The sequence below is a fragment of the Chironomus tepperi genome, unplaced genomic scaffold (assembly GCF_022539635.2).
Source record: "Chironomus tepperi strain 1889 unplaced genomic scaffold, CSIRO-AGI_Ctep_v1 contig_85, whole genome shotgun sequence".
In the NCBI taxonomy this organism is placed as follows: Eukaryota; Metazoa; Arthropoda; class Insecta; order Diptera; family Chironomidae; genus Chironomus; species Chironomus tepperi.
In genome coordinates, this window is record NW_027226207.1 from 2955059 (window position 1) to 2971870 (window position 16812).

A 16812-nucleotide genomic window follows, 5' to 3' on the forward strand; every position below is an offset into this window, starting at 1 on the left:
CATCATTGAAAATTGATCTCAAGCAACAGTTGCACGTTATATAAAATTATTCCCGAACAACAGTTGTGTGCCATATTCGCAAAAAACAGCTCCACGTCATATATGGTTATTTTCAAGAAGCAGTTACGCGCCATATAAATTAAGTACATCCGAACAAAAGTTGCGTTTCATATAAAATTCCGAGCAACAGTTGCAAGTCATATGAAAATTATTCTCAAACAACAGTTGTGTGCCATATGTGACTATTTCCATGCAACAGTTGCACGCCATATAAAATTATACCCAAACAACAGTTGCTTGCCATATAAAATCACTCCCAATCAGCAAATAAAAGCATAATTTTTCATAATGAAGCTAGTACCACAACAATGAACAACACTACGATAATTAACCGCACTCAGAAATTTTCACGGTTCAATAAAACTTTGAATATTAATAACTAAAATTTACAATTTAATTCTGTGATTAACCACAGTACAACTAACTACTTTATTTTAGTAATTAATTTAAATTCCATGAAATATTTTCACACCCAAAAATTCCTTGCAAAACCGCGGTCTCTGACTGTAATAATCACCATGATGATATTAATTATTTAATATGCACGTAATAAGTACAGCACAGAGATAATTTGCGGATATAATTAAATCATAAATTTATATATACTTACAGCTATTGTCTCTGAAAAATTTTTCTCGCTTTCAGTATTGCTTAATACACCACCAATGTTAAAGAATGCTGGATTATCGCCGCTACCTGGCTTTTGCAGTTGGACATAATTGTTGAATGTAAACAATATTAATGTCCATAAATAGAATTTGATAAGCTTGTGCCACATTGTTGCTATTTTTTTTTTTTTTTGACCAATTATTTCAATCCAGAAACAGAAGTAAACAAACAATTTGTTTTAATTATACTCTATTGAACGCGTATTGTGTGATATTTGTTACTATTATTATATCCACTATAATACTAAATTTTAATGTTTTTGTTTGCAAAACGATTATATATTTAACGTATATAATATATTATAATAGTTGACTAGACTTAACGTATAGTTTGCAGTATCTGTTATGTCCTTTTCCTTCTGTTATGTCTATAAATATTTATTCGTTAAAGCTATTACACATTTGTTTAGTTTTTCCTCAATGTTTGTCTATTATACTAGTGAGAACTTTAATAGATGCCATAGTTGACATGTGAATCATACATGAATCATTCACAAACTTGTCCTACTCCGTCTATTTCTTCTTCTTGATGCTTTATATGTTGTTCCTTATTGTTCTTTTTGCTTCTTGTTTCTGTAAAAAGAATAAAATAAAAGTTTATAGCTTTTAGCATATTTTGTTGAAAATTCAGATAAATTTATGCTGTCTGGTTGCATTAAAATTTTGAGTTTTGTTGTTGACTAGTAGTTTGAAATATGGGAATACATTGTTGATGTGGTTAATGATCCTTTTTTAAAGATAGTTCATTGGAATTTTGAGTATTGAAATATGGAGTTGGCTTGAAGTTATTTAGTGGGAATCTGGGAGATCTGCTAATGGACTTGGAGTTAGTTTGAAGGATTTTGGAGTGTTATGGATTCGTAGAATTGTATCTAGGGTAGAACATGCTGTGATTTGTAAATGAATGTCTAGTTCAGTGTTGTCTTAACTTTTTTGTACTACGGTATACCTTGTTGGGGAGTTAGTGAAGCTGTGGATCTAACTCGGTGGCTGAACAAACTTCAAGTGTTTTACCTTCTCGTGGCACACCTTGATAGTAAGCCTCGACCAAAATCTCGGCTCATAGTTGAGACAACACTGTTATAGTTATAAACTAAACATTTAATGGTAAGTTGCCCAAATATCCAGGTAAAAACTGGAACTTAGGTCGACTAACCGCACCCTTCTCTACTATGGCTTGGAATGAATCACATTAAGTAATCCAATATGAGGAAAATCTACAAATAATATGAACTTTCAGAAAATACCCAAAAGCTGTAAATCCCTTAAAAATCCACAAAACTTTCCAAGCATTTTTATGCAGTTTCCATTTCATAAATTGTTATAATTTTAACAATATAATCCAACTCAACAGTTTAATGATGGAATCAAATTCAAAAACTTAGTTTTTAAAACTTTTATACAGCTTCAGTTCCTCAATTTTCTACCTAAATGCGTTTAAATTTTTGCATTATAGCAATCATTGCTCTACAAATTTTTCCAATCTCCCAGATGTGACTTCACTCCATGCAGTCTTCTTTTGATTAATTTACTCTTAATTCCCATAGCAACCATCCCCAACCCCTCTTTAATCCAACCACATAGCCTCACACATAAAACTTACATATATCCTCCTATCTCGTCGCCATAGTCATGTAAAATAATTGTTTTTTATATTTTGGAAGCCACTGACAATGATAACAGCAACAATTAGTTGATACACATATAAAACACAGATAGTTTCCTTCCTTAATGCCTTTTTGCTTTCCCAATCTTCCTATTTGATGCTTACAAATAATTGTCAAAAATTCTCTCTTTTGTTTGGATAAATTCAATTGAATGACATGGAAGGATGTCGAGTGACGAAGAAAGATTTCTTTTGTGTTATGAGATTCACTCACTTGATGTGTTCCTTATCGTGTAGAATTGATTATTAAATTTGAAATCCGTCTGCGTTATGAAGCCAATAAAATGTCTTCTTGTTCTTTGCCTGTATTTTTTGCTCAATCGTCTCGCTTTATTATGTATGAAATGTACTGACAGGATGTTGGAGAAAATAATGATTTCATCATTTCCTTCCGGAGTTCATCAAGCCTTCTTTTTTTATCTACATAACAACATTTACTTTTACTTTTTTTTGTATCCACTTCTTACTCAATGTCTCAATGTTTATGGTCGTTCCTCCGATTTATTGTTGTAATATTTTACGATGATTTATTTCCATGCATATATCATGTATGTATGCGAATGAGAGACATATACATAAATTGAGATATTATTGTGGATGATGATGATGATGATGATAGTAAGTAGAGCTTGTCGGGAGGATGAGTTTGAAAGGAAGAGAATGAAAAATTTCCTATCACACGCACTTAGCTTCCATTCAGATGTTAATGATAAGGTATGCTCGGATTTTTGGACTGTCTAATTCTTTATATGCTGTTAAATTTCAAGATTCATCTTATGGATTTGCTTATTATCCTTAGTTGCTGCTAATTAATTTTTATGAAGTCTATTATGCCTTACAATTTTGAAATTTTTACAGTCGTTGTGGTCTTGATAATAAACAGTATAGCACAAGATAAATGTAAATGACTACAATCTATTGTTGTGCTGGATATAACAAATACCAGATACACAGTTCAATGCCACTTTTGTTTCTAGCTTGAGTGCTGTGACTGATCTCGTTTAGATTCTAAACACTTTCGTGATGCTGAAACAAAGCCTCCCAGACGTCTGTATCGTTGATCTGATCCAAAAACACCTTCAATTACTGTATACACGAGATGATCCAACCCCTTTTTTTCTATTTTTTGTATATGCCGATGTTGTTGAGGGAAAAAAAATGAACGAACGAGCCTTAAAATGTCTTCTATGTAGGCTGAATTGTTATGACTTTTTATGTCTGGATGTTTAAACAGCAGTCAAATGTACTTGTAGAATATGAAGTAGAATAAGAATCCTTGTGACTTTGTTGTATGTACTAAATGTTAATGTGAGATATTTTTGTAGACAATGCTATGACATATCATTCCTCCTTTGTGTGGCTTGCTTGGTTATTTTTTTCGAAAGTTTCAAATATATTATATACGAGTTAAGAGCTTGTAAACCCTCGTGGTTTTGCTGCTAATTTTATTTTGTCGTCGTCTTAATTCAACAACATCATAACCATATTCAGGAAGGTATTCTTGTGAAAAAAGAGATCGTTATCGGTGGAATTTATGCTGTTTTCTTCTTCTATTTGTTGATGCTTTTATGTTCTGTCTAATTAACTTTCTCCCTTACTCTGTTTAGGTTTTAATGAGCTCTTAATTATGCAATGTGTATGCTGGTTTTTAAGTTTAACTTTTTTATATTCCTTTGGATTTCTTCGTCAAGTTTTCACTCCTCAAACTTTGCTTTTGCTTGGCTTGTGTTGTGCTTTTTAAAATTAATAAGGTAAACTTTATGTTAACTTTAGATTAAAAATTAATTTGTTTTTTACTCCTTTTTTGGTTCCTTTATACTGTCTTGCTGTCCTTTATTAGTGAGTCTAATTACAGATCATGTACTGGACTTAATTATTCATTAAATCAGTTGTTTATTTAGCGAGAAACAGAAGTTGTTGATCCTTTTTGGATTTGATTTATTTGGGTTAAACTGGATCTGCTCAATAATTCTTTCTCACACCTTAAACTATCCAATACAGCACATAAATGTTCACATTCAACAATTTAATTGATATCAATCTTGTCAATGCCGATAACATTATTGAATTACATCAATATTGGATATTCATTATAATTGAATTAATTTGAATGCCTTTTGAGTTGCAACAAGCCTGTCGTATCAGATTCCACAACGGAATTATCAATTAAATGATTTCAAATGGAACCAAATTAGAATTTGATGGTTTTTGTGTGTGTCTGCCTTTTGTTCCTACAAAAAGCTGCTGTCAATTTCAATCACTGACCGTTGAACGATGAGAACAAAAGAAGAGTTTTTTTTGTTTCTGGGCGTAGAGTTTTTGCCTTCGTCTTTCAACTCGATGTACAATCCTATTGTGCGAATCTCTGAAATGAAAGGAAATGAAAACAATGAAATTAGTGAAAAAACAATGCCAACTTTTTTTTTTCTTCAAAAAGTTTTTTATTCTCGTTCCTTTTTCAATTTTGTTGTAATGAAAAAGTTCGAAGGCTTCTCGAGTATAATTCGAGTAAAAATGTGAAAGTTACGGTCGAGGATGAAAGTTTTTGTGTGTTAAAAATGTGTAAATAATTATAGAAATTAAGTTAAAAGTTTACTTTTTTGATGATGAACTAATGTACGACCTTCTGTGAATCTAAAAGCTTACTGAGATAAAAAAAATCTCTTTTTTTTGTTTTTTTCGTTGAAAATTTAAAGAAAAAGTAGAAAAAGTCTTGTTTTTGTTGATTTAGACGCATTTTCGTAGTAAAATTGTAATGTTCTCATTGTTTCTTTGACTAATTTACTCAATAGTCTTCATATTACAGTGTATAATTACTGCAAAATCATAGAAAAACTCGTAATATTAGCAATTTCAACTTTTATTGGTCTTTTAACAGATTTTGTCATTTAACGGAATTTTGGAATTCAAATTCTAATCGTTTTTACATTTGAGATGTAAAATTCTTTTGTTTTATTTACAAAATTGAAAATTGTTTTATTTAGAGCAAAGCAATAGCTTAATACTTCTTATTTGATATATTTTACGTTCTGTAACACAATTCATTCAGTTTTACGCTCAAAATAGAAACAAATTGTAAAATTATACCAAAAATATGGTTGAAATCTAAAATTGAATTTTCCTTTTTCATTCTTCTACCTTTAACTCTGCACATCTCTTATCTCAATGACTTTCAAACTAATTTCAACAATTAAATCCAAATTGCCTCTTAACTTCAGAGTCTAAGCAATTAAAGTTCCTTTCAACATCCAGCACTTAACCAAAATCTGAATGACTCTTCCGTCTCTTCCATTCTAAGGTGAATTCATCAAAATATTGCGCAAAAATCGTGAAGAACATCTTCAGCATGTCAAATATCGGATTAAGTTTTCGTGTACCGTTTTTAATACCCTTTTTCCTCATTCTTATGCTGTACAAAATTATATTTTGAATGTCAAGAGTATATTCTGTATTTTATGGAAGGATCTTTCGCACAGCTTTATCGGTGATGATACTTTTATAATATTTTAAAGAGATTATAATCATATTTGTAAAGATATTTATAGGATTCAAGGGTAGTAATAGGAATTTTACAGGAATTAACTCAAATTGAGCACTTATATGCTTATATGAGCAAATTTCAACAATATTATGCAAATGCCGCGACCACATATGAGACTTAACAGATGCAACTAGTCGAAAACTGCTAAATTTCACTAAAAAACTTTGTCAATTTAATTAAATTCCAATTTTCCATCTCCTATTCTAACCAAAATCATCAATTATGCAGGATCATAATATCATGGAACGGAATGTGAATCCTTATTATGCAAATTTATTCAGGATAAGGCTTCTAGCTACATCAATAATATCGCAAAATGTTCATATCAAAAACTATAAAACAAAAGTTAATTCGAGGAAAATTTTCAGTCAAAATTCAATTATTTAACTTTTACAATATTCAATTAAATTGGTTAATTAGCGTTTTTTCGTCAATTATGAGCCGTTTGAAAATCAATAATTAAGTCAATTTTTTTCAGGAAGCAAGTTTGACTCATAATTAGACAGATTTTAGATGAAAGAAATCGGAAAAATAAGGGCAAGCGAGAAAGTTTTTCAATTTCCGACAATTTTCTCCCTCTTTTCTTCGGATGCTATTTTTATCGTTTCAATTGTTTACTGAAATTGCTTTACTCTGATGATTGTAAGTTGTTGAGCTTGATCGTTTATGGATTTATTTTCTGTTTTTCTCAAGAAATTTTCGACTTATTGAATTTATTTCTGTGAAAATAGTAGAAAAATTGTATTTCAAATGAGAATTGATGCTGCCAACAACTGAAGAATGTTGAAATATCATATAAATTCCATTTGGAAGGAGCTTAATTTAGTGAAAATTCGTTTTTTGAAAATATGAAGTTTTGTTTATAATTTTAAGCTTCAAAAATTCTTAGAAAAAATTCGATTAACTAAAAACCGTTAAAATTCAAATTTTCAAACAGCCGTTAATATTTAAATTTCAAAAAACCCTTACTATTCCAATTTCCATTAACCGTTAAACCAACTTTCGGAAATCATCATTAAAACTTAGCAAAGCTTCCATTAAAGCTTCAAAAAGCTCTCATTAAAGCTCTATAATTCTTCAAATATTCGCTCATAAAATCCCAGGCTCTAAATTTCTTTATGAAAATTAATTTATTCACCTACTTAGTATTCAACTACATCTTCATAACCCTTAAAAGATGATTATAAGCTAAACATTGATAGGAGGACGTACGCTGCCAAAGGGTCCAAAATCAAAAAAGAGAGAAATCCTTACATTCTATAATAAACTGAAATTTAATTCACTTGATATAAATTAACATTAATTATCAAAAGGCAAGAGAGGCTTAAAGCTCAAATATCAACCAAAAATTCAATTTTGAAAGATCCAATTTTTCATTCGTTTTATTCAAGGTTTAAAAGATGTTTATCTTTGTTATAGGATGTTTGGCTAGGTAGTCTGTATATTATCTTATTTTGCATATATTTTATTCAAGGAATAGGAATCTTGAGATGTAGGAACAAAATGAAAATGAAATTAAGTTGATGAAGTTGCAGTCGGTTAAGAGTTGCATAGCTTTAGCTCAGCTTCAATCCAACTTCAGCTTAGTTTGCACAGCTTCAGCTTAGCAATGCACAACTTAAGCCAGTTTGCACAACTTTGCAAAGCCTCAGCTCAGCTTAGCATAGCTTCAGCTCAGCTTTGCATAGCTTCAGCTCAGCTTAGCATAGCTTCAGCTCAGCTTAACATAGCTTCAGCTCAGCTTAGCATGGCCTCAGCTCAGTTTTGTCTAGCTTCAACTCAGCTTAGCGTAGCTTCAACTCAGCTTAGCTCAGCTTAACATAGCCTAAGCTCAGCTCAGCTTAGCATAGCTTCAGCTCAGCTTAGCATAGCTTCAGCTCAGCTTAGCATAGCTTCAGCTCAGCTTAGCATGAATTCTATTCAGCACAATTCGACACATTTAAAGTTCAAACTCAATATTAGCTGACGTTAAGCTCCAGCTGAGCATAAAAATGCGTTTAATTCGTTCACAAACAATAAATTTCTCTCAATTCTTATTTTTTCTCTTTCTCTTTAAACTTTTTCTATTATGAGGATTTGCAATTTCTTTTTTTCCGCCTTTTTGAATAAATGCCTATTGCTGCTTTGTTAATCTTTACAAATAATCCCTCTTTAGAAGGTTTTCCATTCTCTTTTTTCCCTCCTCCTTCCGTTTTTGTGGATTTTTTTTTTCTTTCTTTTTTGCTGCGAATGTTATGCAATACGGGACTGAATTGTTCCATTTATAGCATGCTGCTTTTTTCCAAGAATGAAAAACTACAATAACTCATAATCTCTTCCATCTGTCTTTTGACGAATGGCGTTGCGAGATTTTCAGTTTTTATTTTAATAGAATGCCTCGGGTATGAAGCACTACAAGAGCTTCCGAGAAGGACTGGAGAAATTTTTTGACATGCAGAAAATTAAATAGTTTCAAAACTCGATCTTATGGATGTTCTGAAATAGGCCAACTATGGAATTTGTTGTTGGTAAGCTTCAAAGGAATTAATTTAGGTAATTTTTGCAAGTTGAGTTGAGCTGTTGCTTACTATTAGCTTTGAATTTGCAGGAACAAACTCATTCATCTCTTTGTGCTTTATGTTTTGATGTGCTGTAATTGGAAACTCTCTTTGATTTTGTGTACTAGGCTTTAATGTTTACATGTTTGATGCAGTTTTGTGATGAATTAAGGGAAATTTTAAATTAATGTGAATTGAGGCCTTTGATCTTGCAATATTAACTGTGTTTTGTGACTTTTTGAAAGCATTTTTTGATGATTGTTTTTAAATTATTTTGAAATTTTTATAGACCTTGTGGGAAATTATTTGAATTGAGTCAGTTGAAATGTGCTGAATTAGTAAATTTTGCTATAAGAGCATAGCTGAATAAGCTTAAGTTACTGATTTAGCTGAATTGTGCTAAATCTGTTGAATTTTGCTGAATTAGCTGAATTGCGCTAGATCTGCTAAATTGTGTTGAACTAGCTAAACTGCACGGAATCAGTTGAATTATGCTGAATTAGCTGATTTTACTGAATTTTATTGTAGTATCTGATTTGTGCTGAATCAGTTAAATTAGCTGGATTATGCTTAGTTAGCTGAATAGCACTAAATCAGTTGCATTGCACTGAATTAGCTGAATTGCTTGAATTTGGTAAAATTAGTTAGAATGCTCTAAATTAGCTGAAATGTGCTGAATCAATTGAATTGCTTTGAATTAGCTGAATAAAGTGAATTGTTCTGAATCGAATCAAACTTGCTGAACTGAGCTGAATTTCAAATAATCATCTGAACTTACTGAATTTATCAAATTATACTGAATAATTGAAATTTACTGATTTAAAATGAACAATCAGAACATATTGAATATAAATTATGCAGATTATTTAAGGAAATCGTGACAATTTATCAAAATAATGCAAATATAAAATCAAAACTATGATAAAACATTTAATTTTAATTCGGAATTTCAATGCAAATTTTCGATTAAATTGGAACTGATAATATTGACTAACCAGACCATTAAAATAATTTTTAGCCATATTTTAGTTACAAAATTGATTCCATTAAAAATTTATTTCCAACATCACTGAGTTTCTATAAACTTAATTAACATCTAATGAAATTACTCGACATACAAGTCCGCAATATGTTCGAGGTTATACGTGTATGATGTAATCAACATCATTTATTTATTTCCACTTAATAGAACTAACTTGAATGACTAAATCTGAGCTTTATTTTTTTTATTTCTCGTTTGAAATTTATTGCCGTCATTACCATTTGCATCATTAAACTTCTCCACAATGTTTTGCACATTTCAAGTCCTCGCTTGACAATAGCTCATAGCTTTTAATTTGCGGCACATAACAAGTTTAAAGTTCGCTTCTGTGCATCGTAAATTATTCTGACTTTCTTCCTTCATTTAATTTTATTTTATTTTCTCTTTTATTTCCATTTTTCATTTCCATTTTGTACCCATTCCATCCACGCGATGTTGTCTTTTTTTGTTATAAGATAAAGTAATTAATTGACCATATTAAATGTTTCATTCGACATGTCACTTCTTTCATTTAAGTCTCATTTCTTTTTGACATCAAAATAATTTCTCTTCTTACTTATTTTTCACATTTTTATCGGACATACATGAATACACTCGCTGTGTTGTTATTGTAATTGCCTTTTTGGTCCATTGTGAATTGTTGATGGAAATGTATTGCTGTTGGGAATTTGAGGGAGTTGTCCTAGTAAATATGATGGGAAATGAGTATTAATTTGTGTGATTACATTCTTTGTGAGTTTGAGTGATTTAAGTCATTATTTTCTGGATGCTGGAGATGTTGTGGAATTTGAGGTACGCTTTTACGTCATTGGTATATTGCATCATTTGAAGCAAACTCTCTTGGTTCATTATTTGAAGCAAAGCTTTCGCATCATTTATATAATTTGTTTGCATCACTTAAGGATTTGTTTTGGATCAGTTAAAGCACTGCTTTGCATCATTTATATAATTTCATGTCGTCTAAAGCATTGCATTGCATCATCTAAGGCACTACTTTGCATCAATTAAACCACTACTTTGCATCATTTAAATCATTGCTTTGCATCATTTAAAGCAATGCTTTGCATCTTCTTTAGCATTGCTTTGCATCAACTAAAGCACTGCTATGCATCTTATAAAGCATTGCTTTTTTATCATTTAAAATACTGCTTTGCATCATTTAAAGAATTGCTTTTCATGATCTAAAGCGCTGATTTACATAATTAAAACACTGCTTTGCATCATTTAAAGCACTGCTTTCTAACTTAAAATTGAAAATATTCAAAAACCTCAAATCTTTTAAAACATAAGCAAAATCCATTAAGAACCAAATTTAATTAATTTCCTGTATACAAAACTTGTAGAATTATAATTAAAACTATTTCTAAAGAACTAAGCATATCTATCATATGTAGACCATCTGCAATTTAAAGACAAACTATTTCCATTTATTTTATTTTGGCATAGTGATATATCATGTAATAAAAAAGTTTCTTATGACAGTTCCTCCTGTGCTTTATATCCATTTTGTTTCGCTTCATTTCATTTTTGATAGCGAATCCCGGTGAATTTTTTATCAACAATTGAGGGAATAAATTTATTATAACAACAGGCAGACATGAGGAAAATCCCAAATGCTTAATTGAACTGCTTTTATTGTGTCTATATTTACTCAACATTCGAATGTGTTCGATATAAAATATTTTTTTTATTGAATTATATCCACAATGGGACTTGTGAGTATGTTGTAGCATAGTTTTTATGTAGCAGCTGCCATTGTCTTGACTGGGATTGTTCAAATGACCTTAAATTATTATTATTTTGGGATATAAAGTTCAAGTTAAGCTTTAATTCAATAATAATTGTTGCTGGATAAAGTTTCAATATTTTAGACATGACTGGTAAGCTTTTAAGTCTCAAATCGCCAGCATGCGCGATAACCACATCTCTATCTCTGCACAGACATAATCATTTACTCTCTGGTGCCCACGCATGGATGTATGTGAGAATGAAATATGAAAATTGAATAATAAAATAAAAAATTCAATTATCAATAATTAATTACATTTCGTGGCATGTGTAAAGTATTTTCTGGCAAATGAATAAAACTTTTATTTTATCGTACGTGAACTATACATAGATTCATGTAGTCGAAAACAACACAATAGATGCCATTTAATTAATCGTGATCCATAAATAAGTTATGTGTACATATATAAACAGCCATGTATGTATATTATGGTATCAAGTGTTTTAAGACTACCTTGAGACTTAATATCATGAGATGACTATAATTCCTAAAGACATTAAGCTAATGATTCGAATATAAAGAGCTATAAATGGGGTGTATGTGAAGGGATACAAGAGCATTTTCTGTCAAATTTAGCTTGCTTGCCGTACTTAAGGATCTTAAAAATGAAAGCATGAAAGCTTTACCAACATCAACTGCCTCTTCTCAATTTGAATACGCCCAATGAATTTTGGTATTGAGACTCAATGCAAGAGAGATGAATAAGCTTTATTTTTATTGTTAGCGTGTTTTTGCAAAACACGTGTAAAAGCTTATTGTTAATATAACTTAGGATATTGGCATTATTAGGCTTGTATTTATATTTTAAATGGTTTTTGCCACTTTTTTGGTGATGCTTACATAAATTGGATTTCATAAGAAGTCATATTAGAAGTGAAATTGGCAATTTAATTTTCGAAGTGGAGAAATTTTGTCTAAGAATTCAAAATTTTGAATTTTGTAATCAATTCAGCACTAACAGTTTTAGTAATAAAAGGCTAAGTAAAGAAAGTATAAAAATTCAGTTAAAATTTGCCACATTGTAAAATGCGCTCTAAATCATCTCCCAAAAAGTGACTTTCTTACTTGCAAAAAAAGCAGCTCTCGAGGAGAAAAATTGATCCGAATTGTTTCATGCTCAGACTAATTTTTATTTTATTTCCTTGAATAATAAATTCATTTGACGGGAAAAGAAAGCGAAACTTTTTAAAATTCACAACATTTTCTCACTGCCGATGTCGTGCTCATAAATCGTTCGTTAGTTACATAATTGGCATCGTTCTTGTTATAACGGAGCGTTAATATTTCTTCTTTTTCATTGTTTTTCCACTGACGTGCTTATAACAAGTAATAGAAGTACAAGCAAAATAGCTCAAAAGTTTTGGAAGTTGATGCGACATATTTTGTTGATCTTTCTGAGAGCAGTTCTCTTTTTGTTTTACATCAATATTCGGTTTATTGATTAAAAAAATGTGCGTCAGTATGAGTATTTTGAGAATATTCGAAAGATTCATCAAAGAAATCCCTTGGGTAATCCAAAACATGATATAAGATATTAGAGAGCTTCTTTGATATTCCATTCTTCAGCTTTTAAGATGGAAAAATTCGATGAAACTTTTTTTTGTGTAGATTTTTAGGATTTGATTTCTGCATCATTATTAAATTTGTAAGCTTTATTGACGTTTGAGATTCATAAGTTGGGCACTATGCTGAAGTGAATTAAGTTTTTCAATATAGAAGGATTGTTGAGACTCTTGACTAACTACTTTATTCGTAACGATGGCGAGATTCGTACGAGGTGGTGCTTGAGAGTTTTGTACTTATCCTGAGCAAAACAATTTCCTTAAAAATGAGTCGAAACTAGCCGTCATGTTGTAGTCAGAGCAACAAGCAAAGAAACCACTTTTAGGTACCGTAGTGGTCTTTCTGTACTCTGAAAGCATGCTCATTGCTTGTTCGGGTTTGCATCTTATCGTTAATGTGCCGACATAGCGGTATCCTAGTGAACGCACTGTGTTGTTCGGACTTAAGACAATTCGAATAGTTTAACTAATATAAAATCATCAGATCTCAGTACTTTATGATCAACAGCAGTGGTGGATAACCTGTGTGCCGCCAAAAATATTTAGAAATGCCATGAATCCTACGCCGTGTGTGGTTTCAATCGAGACCTACTATCAAAAAAATGAAAGGTTGCTCACCACTGATCTGCAGTATAAAACAGGATCAAAACCACTAAAACATGTTTCATAGTCTAAATAGAACAATTGACAAGATGAAAGGAAGTATGACTGCATCACCTATCCATTCCGGTAAATGACTTCCTATTTCCTTTTATCCCTTCAAAATCTACAAACTTCAATTTCACAAATTAATGCTCAAAAACTACACAAAGAATGCAAATTAAGCTTAGAATACCGTCAAGTACCTGTGGGATACATTACAGAAATGATAGATAAGGAGATAAAAAGTGAACGTTTATGAATTATAAATACGATAAATTAAATGCGTAAAACAAAAGCATTAAAAAGTTGAAATTCATTGTGGAATAGCTTGAGAGTCAAGAGAATTCCTCTTTTTATCTCATTCTGAGTAATTAAGGAAAGCTTTTATTTCCAGAATTAAGGTGAGAAAAGTTTATAAAGATATAAATTTATTACAAATTCCCTAAAGCTATCTCAACGTCTTCATCTCATCCACTGCGGAGCATTCTGTGGATTAATTTTCAGCAACATTTCAATAAAAGTTTATTTTTTTGAAAGAAATCTACTCAGGAATTTGAAGAATAAAGCAAACATATTTATAACAAAAGTTAAACCAGCTTTTTTTGTCGATTGTTAGAACTTTTTAATCCCTTGATGTTTCTAAATTATTTCATGTTATTTCTGTGCAGTTTAAAATTACTTTTGACTAGATAGATTAAAAATGAATGAATGTTTTTTTTTCCTACAGTTTTGCAATGATGACTGAGTTGTCTGTTTCAAATAAATGAAAATAGCATGCAATTCATGAATAATTTTGCAAATATTTACTGTTGCTACTTTTTTGAATGATATTTTCAAAATAGAACGTCTGATGGCTTACTCTAGTTAAAGTTATTTAAGGAAACTTTTCTGAAGTGAGAGTGAATTCAGTGAAAAAAAAATATTTTTTTTCGTTCCATGTGTTTTTCAATGCATTCTGTGTTAAAATGTCGTTTAAAGTGTATTCAGTAACAAAAGTGTATTTAGTTCGTTTATCCAGTGCATTCAGTAACAAAATTTCATTTGGTCCATTCCAAGCGTTCAGTTCCAAAAGTTTGTTCAGTTCATTCAGTGTATTCAGTAACAAAATTTCGTTCAGTTCATTCTCTTCGTTCAGTACCAAAAATGTGTTCAGTTCATCCAGTGTATTCCGTTACAAAAACTCTCCCAATGGGTTCAGTTCCCTAAAGTTTGTTCATTAAATAAATAAATGTAAAATATTCAAATTTCATGCCAAAAAAAAGAAAGGCGCTACAATAAACCCATCAGCCCATAACATGTAACAAATTTGTCACTCAGATCGTTAAGAAAAATTTATATGTAATGTGAGAATTCAGGCCAAAAGTTGAAAGAAACTTTTCTTGTCATTGTTCAAGGAAATATGTAGCAGAAGAGAATAAAACATAACAATGAAGGGGAAAAAGGAGGAAGAAAGAAAAAGATGAAAAACTAATTTACATTTAAAAGAAGAACAGAAGCAGTGTAAGGAAAAGTTTTACTCGCTCATGTCTGTGTCATTGAAGTGCACATTGTTGTAGTTCATTTCAATTAAGAAGTTCAAACATTTGTTTTAAATACATTTTATGTACTCATATAAGACATGAGTTTTGACTGATGAGATTACTTTATCGTACAATATAGTAATAGAAATATGGATACAATTATAATAGAATTTAGTATAAAAAAGGAACATCTCGTTAGCAGCATGATATAAGCTAATCAAGCTTCCTCATTTAAATTTTCATTTTTCATCATTGTTAAACATCTTAAAAGCTAACTGAGATGAATATTTTACAATATTTTGCTTGCGGTTTCAAAGCATATGAAAAGTTGTGTTTATTCATGAAAGCCTCAAAAGCTGATTTTATCTACTTTTACATTTTACTTTTGAGAATATGCTCAAAAAAGTCTTATAATTTGAGTGGAAATATTAAACAGTAACGAGCTCTATAGAAGTAGTGATTGTGGCAAAATGATAAAAGTTTTTGCATTACTTGAAATGATTTTTAATTGAAAAGTTTTAAGAAACTTTAATTGAGAATATTCAGGAATTCGGAAAGTTAAATTAGCTCTGCAGAAAATCAGGAGCATAACAGTTTCAGCTAATTAAACAGTTCAGATAAATCAGCAAGAGTTCGAGAAACTCATCAGTTTTGTACTTCAAATTCAGCAATGTAAACAATCTTACTGTTCAGCAAGTTCAGCAGCTCAGCAAATTCAACAGTTCAGCTTATTTAGTTAATTCCGCAGTTTAACTTATTCAGAAATTCAACTTATTCAGCAGTTCAACTAATTAAGTTTAGCAAATTCAGCAGTCCTGCAAATTCAGCAGTTCAGCAAATTCAACCGCTCTGCATATTCAGCAGTTCAGCTTATTCAGTCAATTCAGCAGTTCAGTGAATTCAGCAGTTCAGCGAAATCAGTAATTCAGCAAATTCAGCAATTTGTCGATCTCAGTAGTCTCTCATCGAATTCAGCACATCACAAATTATTCTTATCCAAATCAATATTTTACAACCAAATCATTCAGCATGACTTGTCACCAATCAAGTGATAAATTTCTAATCTTATAAATCTGATTGTTCTGAATTTGTATTGTAAGGATGTAAATTTTCAAATCCAGCTGATGAATTGTAATCCATCACATGATAAGCCACACTTTTCACCTTCAAATTTCAATTTATTTCATCAAATATGGAAGCAACAAGAAACAAATTTTTGAATTTTCCCAAAATAAAATAAAAAAATACACGACAAGCTTAATAATTTAATTCAAAAATGTCTCATTCTGATGAGTAAATAACATCACAATTTATTATTTGAAGATATCAGAGCGTACAATGATATAATCCGACTTGTATTGCATACATTTCATACATTAAAATTTGACAGATGAACATTTATGTGAATTTCTATGCTGAAAAATTTTCTTTATTACATATTCACGACTGTTTTTAGTAATTTGATGCTGTGTATGTGAGTGAAAGCACAGGAAGTATGAGAAAGTTTACTGTAAATTTGATGGATTTTGATGAGTTTTCGAGGGTGTCATAGCAAACTGTGTTTTGTAAAATTATTTTAAATTTAGTATTAATGATGATGATTGATATGATTGTGTGATGGATACATCCTTGATGGAACCGTCGGTTTGTATGATTAATTTGCTTTAAGACTGGAATTTTAGAAGCTAGAAGCGTCACTGAGGGTTGAAATTGAAGTTTGAAAAAGCAGAAAAGTTTAGAATCTGAAGTTTGAACGATCAGAAAAGTCAAGAATCTGAAGCTTAT

At 30.7% G+C, this 16812-nt stretch overlaps 1 protein-coding gene across 1 annotated transcript in view; it reads right to left on the reverse strand.

Annotated features, from left to right (window-relative positions):
- Nmdar1 (NMDA receptor 1) overlaps positions 1 to 16812 on the reverse strand; it is a 96145-nt gene that overhangs the window by 38952 nt on the left and 40381 nt on the right. Inside the window, exons 2-3 of the mRNA XM_070634830.1 lie at positions 2332 to 4759; positions 671 to 1301 (exon numbers count right to left, since the gene is read on the reverse strand). Of these exons, the coding sequence (XP_070490931.1) occupies positions 671 to 838 (168 nt within the window). The 5' untranslated portion in view covers positions 839 to 1301; positions 2332 to 4759. The remainder of the gene's footprint in view (positions 1 to 670; positions 1302 to 2331; positions 4760 to 16812) is intronic.